Source organism: Anthonomus grandis, chromosome 10 (genome assembly GCF_022605725.1).
Source record: "Anthonomus grandis grandis chromosome 10, icAntGran1.3, whole genome shotgun sequence".
Classification (NCBI taxonomy): Eukaryota; Metazoa; Arthropoda; class Insecta; order Coleoptera; family Curculionidae; genus Anthonomus; species Anthonomus grandis.
In genome coordinates, this window is record NC_065555.1 from 28,920,385 (window position 1) to 28,939,896 (window position 19,512).

The 19,512-nt window shown below is 32.3% G+C and overlaps 1 protein-coding gene across 1 annotated transcript in view; it reads left to right on the plus strand.

Annotated features, from left to right (window-relative positions):
• Positions 1 to 19,512, plus strand: part of LOC126740857 (hemocytin) — a 279,897-nt gene that overhangs the window by 138,566 nt on the left and 121,819 nt on the right. Inside the window, exon 33 of the mRNA XM_050447026.1 lies at positions 5,991 to 6,276. Coding sequence (XP_050302983.1) covers positions 5,991 to 6,276 — 286 coding nt within the window. The remainder of the gene's footprint in view (positions 1 to 5,990; positions 6,277 to 19,512) is intronic.

The window sequence follows — 19,512 nt, forward strand, 5'->3', positions numbered from 1 at the left end:
CACTTATTTTCTTTCTATTTTAACTTTACTACTTCTACTTTCCTTCTATAAACAGAATTTCCACATTAACACGTACAACCTTCTATAAAAATCAAAATATAGATGATTTTAGGAGGGTTTGTAATTAGGAAAAGTTTATATAGTAAAAATTCTATTAAAACTAACTAAACTATATTATTCTATGATAAACAACACAGACAGATAATTCACAATAATTTGGTTTTGAGAAACAGTGAACCAAATACGTTTAAATAAGGATGCGGATTCATTATCCATGTATTAAATAAGGAGGAAGCTATATCGCCTGATGCAGACCATATACCTAAGCGTGTCATTTACAAATCGACAAAAACTAGGCAATCCGCTCACAATTGACAATGTTATTTCGAATCAGTCATATCGAATGATCGTGTTGAAATTTTAGTGCTTGATTTTAGAATCCCAATTATGGTTTAGAAACAATGTCAATAAAAAAAATAAATTTAGTTCATGACAGGTCACACGTCAGCGTCGTCAACTTCATGACCGTTATTTAATATATTTTTTGTTGGCAACACTACAAATGTTCAGAGTGACCAAAATCAAAAGGACACAACCACTATAAAAATGTCGGCCACCAGGCAGTGGCCATTTTTGGGTATGGATGGCCCCCATACCATATACCTGGAATGCATTAGCAGTCCAGGTATATTTATTAAGTTCGTGTCTGGCTGCTAATGCCATCGCCATCTTTACGTCATACGTCATTTCGATTACAATTCATTCCCTAAAGACATTTAATTGAGAGACTAAAGTAATAAACAATATAAACTTATTATCCCCAATAATATTTAGGGCCCAGTGCCTGTCAAACGAGATTAGTGCTTTTCACAAAATAGGAATTAGCTACCTATTTATAAATCCAATAATCTCGTGTACTCCAGTGGTGTACTTCCTCGTGTGTTGTGTTCTGTTACCTAAAACTGTACTTTTTATTTTGGTTGTTAACTTTTTATTATTAGCATTCGATAGGTATCAAGACCAATTCACAAAATGTCTGTTTATGGGTGACATAAAGGCAAAACATAAATACTATGTCCCAGACTGCACAGACCTATATTCTAGCCGCCTTCTTTTTCCAAGAGGAATGCCAAATATAGACAGCAATGGATAATTCATATTAAAAATCCTTGCTTAAAAACCACTGGTAAAATAATTCACGAGTGAATTACATAAATGACGGGGTAGCATATTTCAGAATCTGTAAAATACTTATGTACCATAAATGTACATGGATGTAGCCATATTCATTTGTAGTACTGCACATAATTAATTTTATGTCTAGAAAGAATATTGCTGTTTTTTCTAAATATAATATTAAATTAAAATGCTTTTGAATTACCACACCTACCATGATACCTTAGGAAGTTTCATTAATCCAATAAAAAAAAATATTCATATTTTTTTTATTGGATTAATAAAACTGCAGCCAGAACAAAGCAAATCGGGAAAACCCATAATAAAACATACAGTGCTTCTATCTGTCGGAGAATGAATGAAACAAAACAGCTTCTGTAATGTACGGCAAATCGATGAGGTGTCATCGCCATCTTTCGATCGAGCGGACAGTTTAAAACAACCCGACACATTCGTTCATGTTAACAAAGTGATTAGGTTGTCTATAATTAGTTTAGGTAAGGTTTTATTTAACAAATTCAAAACAAGATTAACGCAATCCTTGGGAGATATACTTGGAAAGAGGTTTTTAACATCTAAAGATATTAATATCGTTTTTTCAGATACTGGTGTATTTTTAAGAGTGTCAGCAAAATCTATAGAATTTATAGGAGTAAATGTTATTAAATGCTGTAATATCTCTTAAGACTTTATTAGGCCACGAGGATAGTAAATAGTAAGGTGAATCTAAAAAACAAACTACAGGACGAATGGGATAGCCAGTCTTACGGACCTTGGGTAAACCGTAAAGGAAAGGTGTTTTCGGGTTCATGGGGTATAACTTATACTTATTAGTGTGGAAGAAGTCGAGAGTGAGTGCGGTGTTATCTAAAGTATTTTTGAGTTTATTAAAAAATGACATCGCTTCATGAGCAATTACCTTTATCTGCCTTCGTGACAATCAAGTCGTGAACCCTGATTTTGTCTTTAATTGTTTTTAGGATTTTCTGATTACAGTTCGGCCGTTTTTTGTCACGAACGCTCGAATTGAAGAAAGTAATTAACTTTGATCTTAAAATATTTTTCAGAGAAATATCTGTGTTTTGAATGATGCTTTCGGCCTCTACTGCTAACGTCTCCCTACACTGAATGTTGTGTGTAACACATCCTCTTCTCTTTAGAAAAAACAACGTCGGAGAGGTTTAGAAAGCGGTTATGAAAGTTAAAATGACATTTACTTGTTATGCGTTGCTTTTCTTCGTAGGTCATGTATTTAGTTTTTTCCCGCTTTAAATTAGTGAGTTTTCTGCCAAGCCTGAAAAAAGTTTTCTCCCCGAATGACTCAACCTCGTCTCTAAACTTAGAATATAGATGAACAAATTCTATAAAAGAAAACATTAAAGTAACGGTAAAATAAAAGTATTTAAGTTTAGAATTGCAGGTGTTTAACTTATTATAATGGCACTTAACTTCTTCTTTAAGCCAAATTGTTCTGGCACTCTTAAGCGAAGCCTTAGGGCGAAACACGTGTAATCATTTTTTAAAAAATATTAAATAACCATCTTTTGAGACCATTGACTTTGTGTCCCTCTAATCTCTGAATTTTCAGAAGATGTTGCCTTTGTAAGTGACCTAAATATTGCTTGCACAATGTCCGATGTAAACGACCAGCATCATAAAGTCGCCGTTTTACTGTCGAATCACTGACCGCTTTTTTACGCTCCTTGTTAATTTTTGCTGTGATTTCAGGGGCGGTAAGGCGTCTATTGCGTTTGCTTGTAATTATAATATTTAAATCCTCCTTTGAACTTATTGCCTTTGGCCTTTCCGATCGAGGTTTGTTGCTAATAGTCCCTTCTCTAGTGAATTTCCTAACATTATAATCGACAGTCCGCCTTGGAATTCCCAAATCCGTCGAAATTTGACGGTTAGTCTTTCCAGCCTTATGAAGTCCAATGATAATACCTTTTGTTTCTACCGATAACTCTTTTGTTTTAGCCAGTTTAAAGAATGTTAAAAAACCAGCAAAGAAACGGTGACAATCGTCAATAAGCGAGGGAAATTATTTACCAATTTTACACAAAATCAATTCTTGAAGACTAAGCACCTTTAAATGTTTCAAATTTCATCGGAAACGAGCTGTAGACAGATTAGTTTTTTAGGAGAAGTGCATATTTTCACTACATTGTTTGTTATTTGCAAGACTATTTTGAAATACTCAGTCTTTTTCAACGAACCATAGTTGCTAGGTATGCGGTTTAAGCATATATGCAATTTACAAAAGAGATACAATCTAAATATAGGTATAAAGATAAGATTTTTCTATCTAATTTAAAATATTAAAAAGAATACATGGTGGGCAAATACTTTTGAGCAGTAGTGTATATACATATAATATTTGTACAACACATAAAAATAAAGTTCATCTCAATGTGTAATGTATTTACATAAAACATACACGATATTTTTTGCACCTTCTGGACTTAATAGGTATACCATACATTATTAATAGGTATACAGTATAACATACATATATTAATAGGTTTACAGTGGATATCGCATGCTATGTGGGTGTATCTTCCTTAATTTTGAATTTTCGAAAAAATTGTATAGAAGTTGGTTGCATTAATTTTTCATGTAGAATCTCCCACCGAAATCCTGACGTGTAATTTCCGGACACCCTGTATAAGGAGCCGCATCGCCGATAGTTGTCAGTTCAGTGAAGTAAAGTTCGAAATATTGGCGCGAGATTTAAATAGTAATACAACATTCTTGACCTTTATATAGAAACAGACACAATCAAATTTGCCAATTACTTAGGCAAATAAAATTAACCTGTAATGCAACATACAGTGAGAGCCAAAAGTCCGGAATAAATTCATTTAAAATTCAGGGGTATGTTCAAAAAAAAAACGCTCGTACACGTCGACTTTTATTTTTAACTGCGGGTTTTCTTACTATAATTTTATGTATGCAGGGTGGTCCAAAAATAAGTTACGACCATCAACTTCAATTTTTGAAATGGAAATACCTATTTTTTATTCTGTATTCTTAAAGAACAGAAAATTCTAGACATATTTCATGTATAATGTTCTATACCTATCTTCATTTGTTTTTGAGTTATTGACAGTTGAAGATCGGCATATTTGCACTTTTGACATGTTATAAAATCCAAACGGTTAGACATAGACAAATGCGGTTTGCACTTTAAATCGAAGCTTTTTTAAAATACTGAGAAATTTACGGTTGAATTTCTGAACATACAATAATTCATGCAACTATGTAACACCCTTACTAAGGTAACCTTGTTTTTTGTGTTTTTTCATCTATTGTTGCAATGATGTTGTCATCATTTTTGACATAACATAACATTGGGACCTAGCAGGCCACTCCAATTGACCCCTTCGCCCAATCCATCGACCCGGAAATACCTCACTTAAATATTGGTTCTGCTGAAGTGTGGCGGCGCGCCCTCTTGCTGGAACCAAATTGAAACTTCTGGAATATTTGGCATTTGGAAACATCAAACATAAAGCGGGAATCAGTTCGTTCCTTAAGAATTCCAAATAACGTTGACCTGTTAAGGTACCTTCGAAGAAAAATGGACCTGCCATTGATAATGCCGGCCCAAACATTCACAGATTGAGGATATTGGGTATGAGCTTCAATCACCCAATTTGGATTGGAGGAAGACCAGTAACGGCAGTTCTGTCTGTTCACTGTACCATTGAGGCAGAAGGTCGACTCGTCAGAAAAAATTATTCTACGAATAAAATGACGGTCGTTATGGCAGACATTCATTATAGTTTCGCAAAACTCTAATCGACGATCTGTATCATCTTCGTTAAGTTCGTGGATTAATTTTAATTTGTAGGGATGATATTTTGCCTTTTTCAAAATTCTTCTTAAAGATGTTTTTCCAACATCGTTATCTAGTGCTGCCTGTCTAGTCGGTGTATGAGGATTTTCTTCAATGGACAAAATAACATTTAACTTCTCTTCCTCGGAAATTGAGGGACGACCAGATCTGGGTCGATCTCTGACGTGACCTAATTCCCTAAATTTTCTTTCTAGTTTGCTAACGGTAGACTGAGATATTGTCTTATCAGGATACTTGGTATTAAACATTTCACAAACCTGGTGTTGGGTCCTAATGCGATCACCACATCCTATCATAATTAGTATTTCTATTCTCTCAGTTTCACTTAACTTATTCATCTTTTCAGATAATATTAAATTTTACAATAAACAAGGATAAGACTGCTTGATACCTGTCACTTCAAAAAATGATGACAACATCATTGCAACAATGGATGAAAAAACACAAAAAACAAGGTTACCTTAGTAAGGGTGTTACATAGTTGCATGAATTATGTTCAGAAATTCAACCGTAAATTTCTCAGTATTTTAAAAAAGCTTCGATTTAAAGTGCAAACCGCATTTGTCTATGTCTAACCGTTTGGATTTTATAACATGTCAAAAGTGCAAATATGCCGATCTTCAACTGTCAATAACTGAAAAACAAATGAAGATAGGTATAGGACATTGTACATGAAATATGTCTAGAATTTTCTGTTCTTTAAGAATACAGAATAAAAAATAGGTATTTCCATTTCAAAAATTGAAGTTGATGGTCGTAACTTTTTTTTGGACCACCCTGTATACATAAAATTATAGTAAGAAAACCCGCAGTTAAAAATAAAAATCGACGTGTCCGAGCGTTTTTTTTTTGAACATACCCCTGAATTTTAAATGAATTTATTCCGGACTTCTCACTGTATAATCTTACAACAATAGAAATTATACAAATTAATACCCATTTTATCTTTATATAGGTTGAAAAGAGTTGTGGTCCAGATTTGTTGTACAATCCCGAATCTATGATGTGCGATTGGAAGGACAGCGTACTTAAAATCAAACCAACGTGCCAACTTTTAACCGAAGTAACCACTGACGCTGGTCCAGAATGTCCACCAGGCTTGGTTAAAGATGAGTGTGCAATCGAATGTGATAAATTGTGTGGTTATTATTTGTTTACTATTAAAGAACAAGGTTTATGTCACGAAGGAACGAGGTGCGAAGCTGGATGTGTCGCCAATCAAAAAACCGCTTGTCCAAAAGGTGAGATATTTATAAGGAAATTAGTATAAGCCAATGCAATTATTTAATTCTTTAATATATATTTTGTTAATTATCTGAATCATCATCATCATCAAATCTTTGATTCATCCCGAGTACTGAGCATTTTAAATACCTGTATGGCAAAGTATTCAGTATGTTAGTGCAATCCATTGAAATAGGTGAAATCAAGTAGGACTATTTCTTATGTAGCCAAATTTTCCATAAGGCCATCAGAAATGTCAAAGATTCGGGAAAACACATATCTCTTCAAAGCCTGGTTTTTCATTGATAGTTGGCAGTTGTGGAACAAATCTATTGATTCTTTTAAATAGAATTTTGGTGTTTTATTCACAGGTCAGTTATAAGGTCAATCAATATCAGAAAAAAAGCCATCAATCTTAGCTGTTATAGTCTACTTTGAAAAATTCACCTTACCATTCCTTAATTCGTACCTTTCGTAAACTTTTTGTATGAAAAAGCGGAATTTTGGAACTGGCTTGGTTAAACAACTGAACCAAGGCAAGGTAGTTCGTTCGTGCAGAAATAGCAGATTTCTTAGTTCGAGTGTTTGGTGTCCGAGAAATTCATTTATTCATAAATCTTTATATGGTTTTGTAATTAAAACATTAGTTTTAGTACGAAGTTTTAAGGGACATCTATACAGAGTGTTTCAAATTCGACCCTCAACATGGAGATCTCGGAATCTCTAAAAGATACGTAAATGGTTAAATTAGGTCAAAGTTGAGAATTTTTGAGCTTAACAATATGCCGTTTAAAAAGTATAAAAATTCCAAATGCTTTGGATCTGGAGTATCGGTTTAGCAGTCGTACAGAGTAGACGTCTATACTCATAGGAGGCGCCGGTGCTCAGTTTTGTTTTGTTTTGATTCGTTTTGATTTAATTTAAATTGTTTTGATCTAGTGTTGCGTATTTACATTAACGTGCTATATTTTCGCGGTACAAGTGTTTCCTAAAAAACTAATTAAGTTCCTGCATCAGTAAATGTTTTTGTTTTATAAACAGTTCCTGTTTTGACTAAATTTAAAATTATCTGGCTACCATTGACCTTAACTTGAAATAATTGAACATTAACCGTAGGACGTGCAATTGTGTGTTTTGTTGTACGTTTGTTTCCTGCGTTGGGTTTAAGTTCAAGTTACTGTTTACTTGCAGTTCCTGTTTTTACCATTAATATTTATTTCAATTTAATAATATTTCCTTATAATCTAAAATGAACCGCAGTTTCAAATTTTGTCAAAGGAGGGATTTTCCAAATTATTGCTGCATCTCTTGTATTTCAATATTCCACCCAAGTTGTCTGGAAAGAAATTCTGATGCCATAAAACTAGGAGGCCACAGGATTTTATGCTCACAAAGATGTCAAGATGATTTTAATGAAAGAGATCAGGAAGGAAAAATTAATGAGCAAAATATTTGTGATTTGTTAAATATCCTAAATAAAAATTTAATTGTAACGATAAAAACATTAGAAAATGAGTCTTCAACCTATAAGACTGAAATAAACTTGCTACAAAAAGACGTAAACGACTTAACTAACTTAAATAAGAAGATGTTAGACTCCGTAAAGGTGTTGGAGATTGAAAAAGATACCTGTTATTCCGACATTTGTGCATTGAAGGAAAAGTTACAGATATCTAAATCTGTTGTTATTAATTCTCCAACACAGCTACCAACTAGGCCAAATACACCTGACGATAGTCGACCTCGGCTTCTCTTTGTTGGTGGAAATTGTAGCAGAGTATTCCTAAAATATTTACGTTTAAAGTTTGAAGCTTACTACAATTGTTTCCTGAAGCTGGGCAGTTCAAGCAGTGAAGTGCTTAGGACAGCATCAAATTTAGCTAAGGACTTTACGAAAGAAGATTTTTTAATAGTAATGTTAAATGGAATTTGTTCTTCATCTGATGTTTTAAAAAATTTAATTTAAAATCATGTTGATACAAACACTTTAGTGATGACAAGCCCTTATACTTATTTAAACCATAATGTTATCTATAATAGTAATAAGGCTCTTTATCGTACTTTTAATGCAAATAATATTAATCTGTATGGGATTTTAGAGTCTAATCACGCCAGTAACTTTGGTTCGGACTTGGCATCATTATTACATGCACATATTTTCAAATATTTTAAAATTAATATTTCATGGAATAAATTGTCTTTGAATCATCAAATTAATGAGTCTGAACTGATTACTGATCGTGAATTGAATTCTTCTTTTTTATAGACATGTCCGCGAAGGTTGAATCTCATCCATGCTCATATTCTACTAGTAAGATTGAAATTAGCTCTTCGAAAGGCTTAAGTATATTTATTCTTAATATACAATCCCTAAGAAACAAGATGGATGAGCTTCATCTTTTGCTGGACACATGTAATTTTCCTGATATTGTACTTCTAACTGAGCACTAGTTGAGGCCTTGTGAATGTTTTTTAATATCTGATTATGTTCTTATATCAAATTTTTGTCGTCAACAATATATACATGGAGGAACCATGATCTTGGCTAGGCAAACAATTGAAATGATTTTTTGTAATATTGATAAGTATGGTAATCTTCTGTTAGAGGATATTTTTGAATTCTCTCTTTCTTTTTGTAAGCGTTTTAATTTATATATTCTTTGTGTTTATAGGCCACCTACAGGAGATATTGCTATGTTTTTGGACAAACTTGATCCCAGTGGTCCCTACACTCTAAGGTTATATTGGCTGGTGACTTTAATATCAACTACACTGATGAAACCCTGCCACGTACTTCTCTGTTAAGTATTTTAAATTCTTACGACTTGAAAATGCACGTTCTTTCTCCCACACGAATAACTTCTTCATCTGCAACTACAATTGACTATTTCTGTACAAATTTTGATGACGTTTTATGCACAGTATTCCCATCTGGTATTTCCGACCATGAAGCTATTCTTGCTAAAATGCCATATAATACTGTATTATCTTCATCTCATTATATGGGAAGAATTTGCAGCAGGAGAAATTTTAATGCTTTTTCTGCTGCTACAGCTTCGGTAAATTGGAATGCACTTGAAACGGCTTCTGACCCACTTACTTTATTTTTTCAAGTTCTGTGTGATAAGATCAATCAGTGCTTTCCTAAAATGAGGTTTAAAACTAAGAAACGAAAACCATGGGTTACAAGAGGCCTTAGAATTTTAGCTAAAAATCTCCGTTATTTGACTAAATTGTGCAAATATATCACAAATGAAAATATCCTTGTATATCATCAGAAATATCGTAAATGCTTTAGTTTCTGCCATAAACAATTCTTTACATATTGGCATTTTTCCTTCATGTTTAAAAGAGGCAGTGGTTATCCCTCTTCATAAGGGTGGAGATTTGGATTAGCCTTGTAATTTCCGTCCCATTTCTATTTTGTCTACCCTCTCTAAGATAGTTGAAAAACTTGCAAAAAGCAGAATTTTGTCCTTTTTACATCATAATGGCATTTTGTCTGCAATTCAATTTGGATTTCAAGCCGGTAAAGGGACTCATGATGCTGTTTTTAGCTTTTTAGAGAGCGTCTATGTGTCCTTAAATTCTGGAGAGTCATCGGCGGCAGTGTTTTGTGATCTATTCAAAGCATTTGACTGTGTGGATCATGGAATACTGTTATCTAAGCTCGATAAATATGGTTTTAGGGGCGTAGCATTGCGATGGCTTGAGTCCTATCTATCAAATCGTACTCAGAAGGTTACAGTGTCTGGGCGTTTGTCTGCTTCTAGATCCCTAAAATGCGGCGTTCCCCAGGGTTTAGTATTGGGACCACTGTTATTTTTACTGTATGTGGATGACTTGAGTTCATTGAAACTGCAGGGCAAGGTGGTTCAGTTTGCTGATGATACCACCATACTATGGAGCCATAAAAATTCTGATTATATTAAGACTTGTATCCTTGAAGACCTTCAGATTTTATCAGGGTGGTGTGCTTAGGCTCGTGTTTAATGTAAGAAAGACGTCTATTATAGGGTTTAAGTGCGATTTACAGAGTCTGATGTTTGACGAAAAATCCCTCTTGCAGAATAAAGAGTGCTTCAAGTTCCTAGGAATTACCATTGATGGTCGCCTTCGATTTGAAGATCATATTTTACATTTAGCTGGGAAATTATCTTCTGGATGTTTTGCAGTAAGAATAGCTAAACAAGAGCTGGGAGGGGTGGTTGCACGTTCAGTGTACTTTTCACTTATTGAATCTCATATTTGGTATGGCTTGCCTTTTTGGGGTTTAACCAATAAGGGGCTACTTAACATTGTCTTTGTTATTCAAAAAAAAGCAGTTAGATACCTGTGTTCTGCTAAGTTAAGAGATTCTTGCAAACCCCTCTTCATTTCTGAAAAAATCCTAACTCTTTTTCACTCTTTATCTTAGAAACAGCTGCTCTTATTCACAAAATTCCCAAACTACCCTCTGATACTGGCCATTTGACTCGTCGTGTAAATGATATTTCCCTACCTATTCCTACGTCTTCCCTTACCAAAAACTCACTAATTTAAACAAGTAAAAAAATATACAATTATGTTCCTCTATGTGTTTTAAACAAGTTTACCTTTATTTAGTAATTGATTGTTTTATTTAGTTATCTTTAATTCAAGTATGTTCAAAAAGTTTGGTCTTCTTGTGTTTAATTTTGTTCATTGTTTTGTCAATTTTTGAAACTGTATTTTTGTTTTGTTTTTTTAGCTTGTAGGATGCTTGTACACAAGATTATTCTTACGTAATATAGCACATTTTCTTTCTTTCTTCCTTTCTCTTTCGAATATATTCAAAAAAATCCAAAATTTTGAAAAATTGATTTTATTTTTTTCTGAGCTTATTTCTTATCCGTTTTTAAAATGATTTGTACTTTTACATTTCCACTTTTTTCGTTCTACATAATGGGGTTTTTAGATTTTTAATATGACGTTTCGTCTTTTGCCAACCATCATCAACTTTGTTTTTTCTTATGGGTGCTATATTTAGCTTCTGCATTTTTAAAATCTTTGCAAGATTTCCTTTTTAATCGATGTAATATCTATTTTTGTGTAAAACCCGAATTTTTGGAAAAAAACAAAATTTGTTGCAGTTGGCTGTGATAAAATCACAAGACAATATATAAACTGTTATAAATATTATATGTTTTAAATATGTTTATAAATGTTTTGTTGGTATTTTAATACAAAGTGACAGGTATTTTAATAATAATTTAAGCAATTATGGTTTACAAATCAAGAAAAACGAAATATGATTGAAATTTTCGTAATTATTTTTTTTAATTCTAATGTTTAAATAAGTTATTCTTTCTAGTTTTTGAAGTCAGAACTTTTTTAAATTTTGAAATAAACATTTTTTCCAAGCATTCTTATATTATTCCAGGTATTTGAAATAAAATGTTATTTTATTGGATTACTTTAAGGTCATTTTCTACGTCTTCCAGGTATTTCAAATAATTTTTCTTTTAATTGTTAAGTTTTGGGATACATTTGTATTTCTTATTTTAATTGCAGAAATTTGAAATTAAAAAAATATATTTTCGGTATTTTTCAGATTTTTTGAACATCTTTACAATATGCCAGGCATTTATGGTTTTATTCCTAGACTTTAGGGTCATTTTCCACGTCTTCTAAGTATTTTAAATAATTTATCTTTTAAATTTAATATTTTAAAAACATTTCTTGTTTTTAATTTTTAGTTCCAATTTTTGGAATTTTTAAAATAATTTTTTAAATTTTCCAGATTTTTTGGGTATTTTTATAATATTCCAGGCATTTGGAAAAAAATCTTGTTCTCGTCCTGGAACACAAGACTTTGGATCAATTATAACGTCTTTCAAGTATCTGAAATATTTTTTTTAGTTTTATTATTTTAGGATAAGTTTTTGTTTTTAATTTTAAATTCCAGAATTTTTAAACTTTTAAAAATTTGCTAGATTTTTTTGGTATTTTTATATTATTCCAGGCATTTAGAATAAAATCTAGTTTTATTCCAGGATTTTGAGGTAATTTTTCTACGTATTTTGTTTTTATTTTCTCGGTATTTGCAATATAATGCTTTTATCTAATTTTAGGTTTTTAGACTATTGTGTTTTTAAGATTTTTTTTTTAATTTTCCAGATTAATGGACTATTTTTTTATTTATTTCAGGTATTTAAAATAATATAATAAATATATAATTATATACAGGGTGTCCCAAAAAAGAGTGTCAAGCGAGCTTCCAGAGATAGAGCAACCCTAGGGGAATCCGAATCAGCCCCATGTATCTGATCCGATTTTTTTTAGTTTAGGAGTTATTACATTTTTTGTGATTTTTTAGTATTATTCGACTTTTATGCTTATTTCTGCTATATTCATAGTAAATAGGTAAGGCGAATGCCTGATTTTTATTTTATTATTTAGATAAAAGTTGACTCTGACAAAAACAAAGATAATTTGATCCAGAAATTAAAATATTGCTTACAAAAATAAATAAATTGTGACATAAAAAACAAAAGTAAAAAAAGTTCAACAAAGTTAAAGGCGTTTTAAAAATTAAAACATTTTTTTTTAAACCCAAGTATTAAAAAAACTTTATCATTTATCAGCCTTTTACCGCGATTATTTTATCTAGTTAAATTTATTGCATCATACCTAAAAATAAGTTCAAATATTGACAAGCCTAAAATTAATATCTTGTTTTAAAAGAAGTTGTCCGTTTTAACGGTTGATTTTTGCTTAAACTATTTTATATATTAATCTAATTCTTCAAAAACAAAGTTTCTTAACTATTTAATCAAACAATTAAAAATTATCGAACTGTATATTACTATTTAATTCACAGCCATCCTGTATAAATAATATTCGTTTTTTTTTTTTTTTATGGTAAACACAAGCACAAAAGGGAAGTCCTATGTCATTCTTGGAGTGGTGCTTGCGCGAAGATATTTGTGGGCATTTATCTTGAATCGCTGTAGGTTGTATGCGTCGGGAAATATGTGAGGTGGAAGCCCGTTCCACAAAGAAGATGTTCTCCAGATGAATGAAACCCGATACAGCGACATCCTTGGGGTAGGCAGGTGGACTCGATGTTGATGAGCCTGCTAGACGCGTCCTTCTTGCCGGAACAGCCCTGGGTGGAATCAGGCCTGCCAGCTCAGAGGAGCACTTACCGTGATAATAACGGTAGAATAAACAGAGATCAGCCAGCTTTCTCCTGTGCTCCAGACTATTCAGACTCTTTGTCAGTTCTGGTTTGTCGATAAGACGAATAGCTCTCTTCTGTATAGAATCTAGCAGCTTTAAACTATGCTTGGGTGCAGAGCTCCAGACATGCGAGTAATACTCGAGGGAAGGGCGTATTTGAGCCTTATAAAGAGTCAGTAGCTGTTCTGGTGTATACAGTTTTTTCGTTTTGAAAAGCACTCCGAGTTTTTTTTTGGATGCTGCCCTGGCGATCTCGGCAACGTGGTCATGCCAGGACACACTGTTGGTGACTTCGACTTCTAGAAGATGTAAAGATGATTTCATTGGCAATGTTTTCCCTGCCATAACCAGCTCCGGGCCATCAACGTTAGTCTTCATCGTAAATACTGTAGCCTGCGTTTTTTTGGCGTTAAAATTGACCAGATTGTTGCCGCCCCACTTCAAGATTGCTCTAATATCGTTGTTGGTTGAAGCTACTTGTTGCTGCCTAAGATTCTGAGAAGTTGCGGCTGTCGTTGGTTTCGTAGACTTAAATGTGGAAATAAGTTTGAAAAGAATCATAGTCTGGCATTCTTTGTACGCGTTCTTCGTTTTTTTGGGTACATTTTTTTTTTTGGGTTTTCGCTCACGGTAAACCGCCGAGCATCGGTCATTTTCTGCCAGATCCACTTCTGTGCAACTAGTACAGACTAAAATCGCTGTTTTGTGGCAATTTAACGCTTTAGTAATTTTTGCGTTCCTTTGTGGATTAATAGCTACTAAATTAGCAAACTAAATGAATTATATCTCTGTAGGAATTATATCTCTTTTGAAATTCATTTGCTGACTTTGGTCAGGATAAATGGTTTTGGTCTTATAGTAGCATAGAAAGTCTTTCGGTAAGTTTCTGAGACTTTATTCCAGCTTAATTGTTTTTTTGGGTGACTATAATAAGTTTAAATTTCTTTTTAACTTAAATAAATCAATTTATATTGGAGGTCTCGAAAGCTTGAACAATTTTATTAATTCTGTTGCTTTCCCTTTGCTGAATTCTGAAAGTGTAAAAAAAAAGTATATAAAAGCCACAAAATTCCACCATTGTGTAAGTAAAAGATAAACTTATTTTTTGTAATAATTTGATTAATATTAAGTCATAAATAATAAGCCAAAAATATTAAAAATAAGTTCTTTATTCATCTTGAAGTTTTGATATTAACTGTACATTTTATTGACACTAAAGAATAATTTTATTACATAATAGCTTACTTCTAAAATTTTATTACAAGAAATTAAATAATTAAATAAGTACTATAAATTTAAATTAAATATTTATTCTTAAATTTATGACAAAAGTTACATGGGTACTGGGGTATTTTAGGGTTGAAGGATCCGGTGAAAAGAAAGACTCAAAGCAGTTCTATTATTCCTCGTTGGTCTCCAGTTTCCAGATTGGATTGAAAGTTAGTTTGATATGATGAAGTTCCAGATATGTCCAGTTGTTTGATGGTGTCCCAGGCTCCCAGATAAGTCGTTTTTTTGTAAATTTGGTGCAGCCTGAATGCTGAAAAATTACTTATCGACACAAAAAGTGTGCGATAACAGAGTTTTTTTATTTTTTATATCGGCAGAAGTGTAAACCAAATTTTGATCACAATAAGGTGGATGTATCTTTGTTGTATTTTTATAAGCTTTATTAAGTGATACGATGGTATAATAGCTCGTTTTTTTAGTAGTGTTGACATTTTCATAACTTTACGGTTTTTCCCCCAATTAAAGTTATATAATTAACAACCTAAATTTGAATTAAATTTACCTGTCATTTGAAAATAAGTTTTAAAGCTTTTATTTGACCCTAATTTCCAGAGGCACAGTTTTTACAAGACTTATAATTCGTAGATACTTGGGTCTTTATTTTATGCAGTAGTTTTTATAGTAAGTATTGTGTGGCCCTTTACTTAAATTCTATAGGGGTGTTTTAAGGATAATTTGGTCACTGGCGCCCCTGAGCTTTATTTTATTTACTTCCTTTGTTTTAAAGAACTTGCACGACTTCTCCGCGAGATAGCCTAGCCCAGCACTCTTTTCTTGTCCACCCTTTTATATTGCATTTTATGTTGACCTATGGTTAAATATATGGGTAGCACCGGATTAATTTGAGTAACTGAAATTGCAATTGCCAAAACAAGTTTTTGCTTAAGAAATTTAGTATTCTAAGTATTCTAAACCAGATACCAACAAATAATAAAGCACTGGCCCGTTACTATTTTCACATTCTTTCACATGCAGTACTTAGTAGTATACCGTAGCGATTTCACGTACATTGGCGATTTTTGATAAATACGTCTTAATGAACTGGTTTCTTTTACATTTGTGTGCACATTGATCTGAATTATTTTCTTTTTTTAAGTGGAATTTCAAGTTTAATTTTATTTATTTTATAAGTGGTAAAGTCGATTTTTTTCTTTACTGTATTTTGTGAATATGGCTAGACGCGCGGCCCCTTTTACAAGCGAAGACTTTGAACAAATGCATTACTTTTACGGATATGCGAGAGGGAATGCTTTGGAAGCAGCTAGATTATACCGGAGGCGAGTAGAACGCAAAGGTAATCCAATACCAGAGAGATGGCCTGATCATCGCATGATACTAAGAGTTCGCGATGCTTATAGAGAAGGGCGAGTACCGGGGACTATTCCTGGACGACCGTTAGGGATGAGAGACCCAGATTTGGTAGATCCAGTGGTTGAAGAAGTTGAAGCAAATCCAAATGTAAGCCTTAGAGCAATTGAGCACCGTATCGGAATACCGAAATCGAAGGCCCATAGAATACTCCATGAGATGGGTTATCATCCATATCATATTCAAAGGGTGCAACAACTAAAACCCGAAGATTATCCGAGAAGAGTAAGATTCTGTGAAGAAATGTTGCAACGTCAAGCGGCAAATTAAAATTTTTTCAATTCAATTTTATGGACCGACGAATCGAATTTCAAGCGCACTGGCATTTTTAATATTCATAATTATCATTCCTGGAGTATTGAAAATCCTCAACTTACACGACAATCAAATTTTCAAGAGCAATTCGGTGTAAACCTCTGGTCTGGGATAGTAAATGATAAACTAATTGGTCCCTTTGAATTACCCGACCGATTGAATGAAGAATCCTATTTAAGTTTTTTAAGAGAAAATCTCCTTGAGCTGTTAGAAGATGTTGATTTGGAGACAAGGAGAGACATGTTTTTTCAGAACGATGGGGCTCCTTGCCATTATGCGATAAATGTTCGAGAATATCTGAATAGGCGATTTAGACACAAATGGATCGGTCGAGGTGGACCAATTCAGTGGCCGCCCAGGTCACCGGACTTAAACCCAATTGATTTTTTTGTTTGGGGTTACTACAAGGAGGTCGTGTACGCTCAAGAGTCAAGAAATTTAGAAAAACTAAGAATAAAAATTAATGAAGCAAAACAAACCGTAAAAAATAACAGATTAGCATTTAGACGGTTAAAAGAAAATTTTTTTCGCCGATGCCGTATTTGTATTGAACAACAAGGTCGTCATTTTGAAAACTTTATGTAATAATTAAAGATAAATTGATTAAAACACTTTTTGCTTTATTTCATTTATTAGTAAATCTTTTTTTGTTTTCCTTTTAACTGTTATTTAGATAAGATGCGATAAGGGTAGCCCAATGAATTTTTTATAGTGAAAAGCTGATAGACCGATAAGGTTTCTTAAATAATTATGTTTTGAAAAAAAAATGCTGTAATTTTTAAAACGCCTTTAACTTTGTTGAACTTTTTTTACGTTTGTTTTTTATGTCACAATTTATTTATTTTTGTAAGCAATATTTTAATTTCTGGATCAAATTATCTTTGTTCTTGTCAGAGTCAACTTTTATCTAAATAATAAAATAAAATCAGGCATTCGCCTTACCTATTTACTATGAATATAGCAGAAATAAGCATAAAAGTCGAATAATACTAAAAAATCACAAAAAAATTAATAACTCCTAAACTAAAAAAAATCGGATCATATACATGGGTGTGATTTGAATTCCCCTAGGGTTGCTCTATCTCTGGGCGCTCGCTTGACACTCTTTTTTGGGACACCCTGTATAATAAATAAAGTTTTGTTTTATTCCAGGCTTTTAGAATCTCTTTTTCTATTTTCCAGACAATTGGAGTGATTTTTTTATGGCTTCCAAACGTTAAATGTAATTTAATAAAATGAAAAATGACTCCTAATGCAAAAAAAAATAATACAACAGTAACAGTAAAAATTTCTATCAAATGTGTGAAATAACAGAAATATAAACCAGTTGACCTGAAAACCTACAGATTTACGGTAAAGTCATAAAAAATTACTCCGAGCATCTGGAAAATAGAAGACCGATTCTAAAAGCCTAAAAACAAAAAACTTTATTTTAAATGCCTGGGATAATTTAAAAATTACTTGTTAAACTTGAAAAGCTTTTCAAAAAAGTTTAAAAACATAGAAATCTCTCAAAATGAAAAAATAAATAAAAACGCGAAAAATTTTTGCATTTATTAATTAAGACTTTGATTTATAATAGCCTAAAATGGGAATATCAAAATCTTATTAGAAAATCTTTAAAAAATCTAATTATGAACCTCACAGAAAATTATGTATTTTATCTACAAAAATCAATCTGAGATCTTAAAGATATGGTCAACTTTTGTCTATGAAAGCTAATGTCTCTTTTCTGTCTTTTACTTCAAGAAAATTTTAAATCAATTTATTATGTTTATGGTCTTTAAAAACCTAAAATTAATTAGAAAATTATCAAGACCTGGAAGACAGGAAACATGACTCTGAAATCCTGGAGTAAAAGGAATTCTGATTTCAAATACTTGGAATAAAAAAATTATTCTAAAAATTTCAAAGTAAAAAAAAAACAAAACTACAAAAATTAAAAAAAAATTAGTAAGATACACATGTCACTTTGTACTATAATACTAAAATACAAATAATTACAAACAACATAACATATAAATATTTAAATCATGTAATATTTATGACAGTTTATATATTGTCTTGTCAGTTTATCCCAGCCAACTGCGGCAAATTTATTTTTTTTGCAAAAATTTTAAAAATCCAATATAACACCCATAAGAAAAAATAGAGTTAATGATGGTTTACAAAAGACGAAACGTCGTATTAGAAATCCAAAAACCTAAACATGTAGCATGGGAAAAGTGGCAAAGCCAAAGTGCAAATTATTTTAAAATCGTATAAGAAGTAACCTCAAAAAAAATGAAATCGATTTTTCACAATGTCGTATTTTTTTGAATATCTTCAGAACCATTCGAATGTTTTAATTTTTTAAACGCCATATTGTTAAGCTCAAAAACTCACAACTTTGATACGATTTAACCATCTTCATATCTCTTATAGATTCCAAGATGTTAAGGGTCGAAATTGAAACACCGTGTATATTCCAATGATTTCATGAACATTCATCGAATATGTGTGGCCTACTCATAATTTGTTGATGCGTCCAGCTATCGCAATGATTCATAAATAATTATTGCCTATATTATAGTGATGTCGTAATTTGAACGAAGGAAAATAGAATGAGACGACAGATTAGCTAAAGGTTGTGTCTAGTTTAGGGACGTGGGAATATCCTGGATATGGGATATTCCCATGTCCTGGAACAACTCATTAATGCTCCTTCTCCATAAAAAAGGTGATAATACAGACTTAAAAAACTATAGACCCATAAGCCTTGTAAATCATATGTACCTACAAACTTTTCACTCGTATTATCACCAACAGACTGGAAAGGAAATTTGATTTCTGCCGAGAGAACAAGCTGGATTCCGCTGTGAATATGGAATAAATGATCATCTACAATGTTTTCTGATCTTGATAGAAAAAACGGTGGAATACAATAAACCTCTTGTCCGTATTTTTGTTGATTTCCAAAAAGCTTTCGACACGGTAGAATTAACTTCAATCCTTTGAGAGACTGCAGAATCGATTACAGATACTCCAAGAACAAACAATAGATCTATGAAAATGCAACAACAACAGTGAAACTACAT